At 35.7% G+C, this 6,636-nt stretch overlaps 1 protein-coding gene across 1 annotated transcript; it reads left to right on the top strand.

The window, feature by feature from the left end:
• Positions 1 to 2,291: 2,291 nt before the first annotated feature.
• LOC109242923 (pentatricopeptide repeat-containing protein At2g17525, mitochondrial) lies at positions 2,292 to 4,590 on the top strand. The gene has a single exon (XM_019409802.1). The coding sequence runs from the start codon at positions 2,603 to 2,605 to the stop codon at positions 4,481 to 4,483; it is 1,881 nt and encodes a 626-aa protein (XP_019265347.1). The 5' UTR covers positions 2,292 to 2,602; the 3' UTR covers positions 4,484 to 4,590.
• The last annotated feature ends 2,046 nt before the right edge of the window (positions 4,591 to 6,636 follow it).

Raw genomic sequence — 6,636 nt, 5'->3', positions numbered from 1 at the left:
TAATTCTTCTTAGGGTGTGGTGATAACTTGGTGTATTCATATAGTGTATTGATAACTTGATTAGGGATTCGATTCTTGACAATTGTTTGGATTATGGATGGAGTTTTAATTCGTATTGTGAAGTTATTTATTATTTTGCTTTACCGAAGAGGAGCTTTATATTGAATTTCTTTACATCTTATGCTCTAGTTTAAATTCGTGATTCAACTGGGTACGAAAGATCCTCTTGAATTGTTAATCGAACTAGAAAATATGAAAATATTCGTGAGAAGTTACCCTTTAGACCATAACCATCACTTTATTCGTTGCAATTGTTTACCGTGCTAAAATTAGATTAATTATTGAAATTAATAATTAATTGAAAGAGGAACATTAAATTCAAGTGTAATCTAATTATCTGTTGAATTCGTGAGAATCAACAGTATTATAGAGTAAACTAACTCAAGAATGAGGTCTCGAGTCAATTGTCTTGCACCTGTCTAGTCAATTACCCGTCTCTGAGTGATATCTCTTCGTTGCTCAATTGTTGTCTTCCGTGATCAATTTTTAATTGCTTAACTTTTAGTAGTTAATCGGAGTTGATAATCATTAAATCAAGTGTTAATTTTTCTAGATAGTAATTAACTAAAGATTATTCGTACATTATTTAAATTCAATCCTTATGGAGAAGATGATTTAACTATAATATCATTGACTAGCGAGCAGTAAATTTGTGTTGTGTTTTACGCTCGTCAACAACCACCACAGCCAACCACAAACAACACTTCCACCACCAACAACCGTACCAACCGCCGCCACTAACCTCTATCGTGTTGGATGTGTATGAACAAAGTCCCACATGAAAAGAAAAAAGGAAAAAAATGTTACTTATAAAGAGTTGAATACTATTTATGGTGTTCGGCTGTTTGAAAAAAAAACATGCAGGCTTGGTTCAAATCAGATTATATCATACCATGTTAAGAGTATTTTTGAGCCGTTTTAGCCCAACAACTGGTATCAAAGCCAATAGTCTGCAGGACGAGTATAGAGATGACAGAGTATGGCGTGAGGGCCCAACTTAGTACCTTTGACTTTTTGCGACCTTTACCCGCAGCTTTGGAGACTCATACACAACCTTTGGGCTTTGGTGATTGTAATCACTCGGATCATGTGGGTGGCACACAGTTAATCCCTTCTTCAAACCCCGATTCATATTTTTCATAGAAAAATATAGCAATATCAATCTATCATTTTCTATCCGTGAAGATCCCTCTAGAACGCCTTTAGTTCAAATAGGTTATGAACTAGATCAGATTATTCTCGATGAGTAGAAGAAGTGATCCTAATTTTTTCATCGAGTCAGGATAAAGTACTTCATCAACAATTTTAACAGTATCATTTAAATTAAAATATTTGTAATATTTTGTTGATATAATAATTAATTATTATTTTAACTTATATATTTATTAACTTTTAAATAAAATAAATTATAAATTCAAATACCGAGAAAACAAATAGTATGGATTATTTTGTGTTTATAATTCGAGACAACATCTTAGTAATAAATGTTGGTATTATTTATACTTGGTATTGCAAAGTTAAAAATAATTTTGTGGTCCCTTTTCTTCTTTACTTCTTTGTCTTTTTGTGAAAGACAAAATGTCCCTCATCGGTTGTGGAAAGTTTCTTTCTTCTCTATGCTCTTTGTTTGGCTTGTAAAGAGCTAGTAAAAGGGAGTGATCTCGCGCACATGAGAAATTGGTCATGAAGGCAAAACGGGTCGCCGACCCTTGCGCGCGTGATGTACGTGAGGCCTACTCCGAATATGGTTTTGCAAAATTATTTCTTCTTTCTTTATAACTGTCATGATTTACTTTTTTTAACAACTCCATTTTAATTTCTATAACAACTACAGATTAATTTCTTCATCTGTAACTGTCCAACAATTTTACCTACAAAAGACATTCTCCTCTTTTTCTGGGCAATTATTTTGTGCAAATTCTAAACTTCCAGCCACGAGTGCACGTGTTTGCTGTGGAACCTTGGGGAGCGACCGGTCTTAACGATTTGTACCCAGTCAGGCCGAAATCACTTGCCAGGCACGACACAGCTTGTTTCCTTCTTGTTTTTGGTCAATATTATCTACTATTTTTCCTACAATAAAATATATTCAAATTCGGACATTTTAATAAAATAAAATGAGTTCTAAGTCACATTTACATCAGTTTGAGAAATTCCTAATTCCGCATTAAATATTAAAATCTGGCAAATGTGTAATTTAGGCCAAAGCTTCTCTTGTTGTTTATCTCGAAAACCCATTTCCAATGCGTCTTGTTAATTTAAATGTACTCAAAGTCTCAAATGTTTCTTCATTCTTTCTTAGGGTGCTATTTTTATTTTTATTTTTGGGTTGAAAGGGTGCTATTTGGATTTCGCTTTAAAATAGACCATTGATTATGACCTGCCAATTTTTCTCTTTGCTTCCTTTGTTCCTCTGAGGTGGGTCCGCAAGAATGTATGTCTTGAACGAAATTTGCTTACCATTTGCTTCTTTCTTCATCTCTGTCTACGTTTACTATTTATCATCTCAATTATTTAATTTCTTTCTGAATTGAATAGCCACATGCACAAAGCGTATAAACTCTCGGTCTGTTTCAGCAGCCGAATTCATCTAACATTTCTCACTACTCAATCAGAACCAGTGTTAAGCAGTCCCGTCCCAACTCAAGAAAACATCACCCGTTTAATTTTAGAACAAAAATCTGCAACTGAAGCTCTTCAAACCTTTAGATGGGCCTCCGAGCTTCGCAATTTCACTCACAATCAGTCTACTTACAGAGCTTTAATCCACAAGCTTTGCAATTTTCGTCGTTTCGATACTGCCCAGGAGATGCTCGATGAAATGCCTAGCTCAATTGGGTCAACCCCAGATGAGGATATCTTCATCACTATTATACGTGGCCTTGGCCGCGCTCGAATGATTAAACAAGTCATTAAAGTTCCTGAATTGGTGTTTAAGTTTGAAAAGAAGCCAACTCTAAAGCTTTATAATTCAATTCTTGATGTTCTTGTTAAGGAAGATATTGACATTGCTAGAGAATTCTATAGGATGAAAATGATGGGAAGTGGAATTCAGGGTGATGATTATACTTATGGGATTTTGATGAAAGGACTTTGCTTGACTAATAGGATTGGTGATGGGTTTAAGCTTCTTCAAGTGATGAAAACTCGTGGCATTACGCCAAATACTGTGATTTATAATACACTTATACATGCACTCTGCAAGAATGGGAAGGTAGGGAGAGCCAGGAGTTTGATGAGAGAATTGGTTGAACCAAGTGATGTGACTTTTAACATTTTGATATCTGCATATTGTGGAGAGCGGAACTTAGTACAGGCTTTGGTGATGCTGGAAAAGAGCTTTAGTAAAGGGTATATTCCTGATGTAATTATGGTGACTAAAGTGGTGGAACTTCTTTGTAACAACGGACGTGCTTCGGAGGCAGTGGAGGTACTACAAAGAGTTGAGGAAAGAGGAGGAATTGTTGATGTTGTGGCTTATAACACGTTGATTAATGGGTTTTGTAGATTAGGGAATGTGAAAGTTGGTTGTCGTCTTTTGAAGGAGATGGAGTTGAAAGGGTGCCTGCCAAATGCAGATACATATAGTGGTTTGATATCTGGTCTCTGTGACTCCAAGATGTTGAATTTGGCACTTGACATGTTCAATGAAATGAAAAGGGTTGGGATAAATTGGAATTTTGTCACGTACGATACTCTTATCCATGGACTGTGTTCGAGTGGGAGAGTGGAAGATGGATTGAAGATCTTGGAATTAATGGAGGATGATAAAGGGGCTTCAGCATTTCATATTAGTCCGTATAATGGTATTATGTATGGTCTTTACAAGGAAAACCGTTTGGAAGAAGCACTTGCATTTTTAAGGAAGATGGAAAATTCGTATCCACGAGCTGTGGATAGGAGCATGAGAATACTTGGTTTTTGTGAAAATGGAAGCATTGATGAAGCAAGGAGGGTCTATGATCAGATGGTTGGGGAAGGTGTTATGCCAAGTGCTCTTATTTATGCAAACTTAATTAGTGGATTCTGCAGCAAAGGATGTGTAAGAGAAGCACTTGAGCTGATGAATGAGATGATTGGGCATGGTTATCTTCCTGTTGCATCAACTTTCAATGCTTTGATAAATCTGCTTTGCAGGCAGGGTAGACTTGGAAAGGCATCAAAGTTGATGGAGGACATCATAGGTAGAGGCTGTTTGCTGGACTACGGGAGCTACAGTCCATTCATTGATGTTTTTTGCAGCAATGGAGATTTCCACAAAGCATTTATGTTCTTTTTGCAAATGGTAGAAAAGGGTATAGTTCCTGATTACCATTCATGGAATAAATTACTTCTGTGCCTTTGCCAACAAAAAAGTTGGCTTGAAGGAAATAACAAGATCTGCCGTTTAAGTAGCCAACTGCAGGTTATTATACAGACATGATCTTTTACTATGTATGGGCTGTCTGGCGTAGCGTTCATTGTGATCTTTTCAAAGCTTTGGTATTTTCCGTGAAAAATTGGTCAAACAAAATACACTTAAGTTATCAAGATGGCAGCACTGGCCACTGTACAGATTATCTCCGCGTCTATAGACGCCATTATAGACAAGATGATGTTAGAACCAAAATAGTCCAAGGATAAACACCATCATCTTATCCCTAGAATTACCATATCAATCATCAAGAACAAAAACTAGATGCGGAAGCGTTCCTGAATCCATGAGACTAAGCATGTCTATTTTCAACTAGTACAACTGAAAAATAAGTCAGGGTAAAAAATAAACTGAATACTTTAGTTCTGCAGAAATAACCTCAAGTCCTCCAGTATGCTCAAACTGAAACCATAATCTGAATGTTAAACTGAAATCCACAACTGTGTATATATAAAGAACATTTAAGATGTTACAAACTCCCACTAAAACTGGATATTCTCAAGTGACATGACACCCATATAAGCAGTATGCCCATGAAAGACCTTGGGTGGTAGTCCCTTAATAAATGGATCCACAACCATGGAGTTTGTACCAGTATGTTCTATAGACTCCTAATCACTCTGAACTCCTTTAATAACCAGAAACTTTATATTAATGTGCATTGACTTTACCAAATTCATATTGTTAGCTCTCTAAAAGGATTTCCTAGCGTTGCATGGGTTCCTTTTTGTATAAAACATATTAACTACAAGATACTTTCTATCAGTCAAAAGCACATATCGCCCCCCATGCTCCCACGGTCCGCTTACCAAGGAATAGAAAGGAAGGACCCGGGGCCATTTTTTTTTGCATATCTGAGCTTGACCCTTTTTGCCATTTGCTAGCTTCACTGCTCACTCTAACTCCTGCTACTCCATCACTTTCCTTTGCACACCTTTCCAGCATAGTAGCGCGGACCAAATAGTCATAGAGTACGGATATTTGTGGAATATATGCGCTAAGCTTTCATCTGTTGCATTACATATCTGAATTCATGTTGTTATTGGAATACATGACTGTTAACTTATTGTCACAAAATAAATGAAGTGGTTTTTCAATTCCATCCAAAATTCGCAGCCAAGCGACCAAATTTCACAGTCGTATCCTTAACTAGATACCTCATATTGCTCTATAAACTTAATTGTCATGGTGAAAAGAGCTATGGGTGTTCGTTTAGTACTCTTCCTGATATAGCTCATCAACCGAGTATACTATATTGGCATCTGGATCTGAATAGCTTATTATCTTTAACTTTTCCAACTGTCTTTATGTGAGCTAAAAAATGTATGTATGTTCTCTGTAAGCTTCGATCTCGATTGGCAAATTGAAACTTCACGTTTTGAAATTAGTTTTACCAACAAGTTTACTTTTCAAAGTAGCACATGTCCACTTGCTCATACTGATTTTATTCCTTTCGATTTCCCGTTTCCAGCAATTGTTTTTTTTTTTTCTTGGATTTTTCTTTATAAATCTAAACTTTGAGTGTCTTTTGCTCACATGTCTTCTTAATTGTAAAGTTGCTGATTATTATACCGAATTATAATATTCCTGCGAAGACAATAAAAATATTAGTATTATAGATTAAATAACTACTAATTTTAAAGATGATATTTTGTCTTATCAGGTCATATCCAAGATGTTCTGCGCCGCAGGTCTTTTTCTTTTTAAGTCCGGTAATTAGGTTTTTAAGATATAAAGGTAATAAATTCATTTAACTTTTTAATTTATGTTATAAAATAATAAAAGAAGAAGAACAATATTGCAGAGAGAGAGGGGAAATTCTTATTGAATTTTGGGATGAATTACAATGGAATAGAACCCTCTATTTATAGGGAGATGGTGACTTAGCCACCAAGTAATAAACCCTAAAATCTCTCTAAATATAGACATTCACCATAAATAGAATTCTATTTATAACACTCCCCCTGAATGTCTATTCAACAGATAATGTGCCTCGTTAAAACCTTAACTAAAAGAAAACCCAATGGGAAAAAAAATTCTAGAAAAGGAAAAAGAGTACACATGTTTAGAAATGCGCCTATTGGTTGCCTCGTTAAAAACCTTGCAAGGAAAACCCAGTGGGACAAAAACTTGTAAGGGAAAAAGAGTGCAACGCGCATTGA

Source organism: Nicotiana attenuata, unplaced genomic scaffold (genome assembly GCF_001879085.1).
Source record: "Nicotiana attenuata strain UT unplaced genomic scaffold, NIATTr2, whole genome shotgun sequence".
Taxonomy (NCBI): Eukaryota; Viridiplantae; Streptophyta; class Magnoliopsida; order Solanales; family Solanaceae; genus Nicotiana; species Nicotiana attenuata.
The sequence above is the reverse complement of the archived record's forward strand: the minus strand, read 5'-3'. Positions and strand labels throughout refer to the sequence as shown.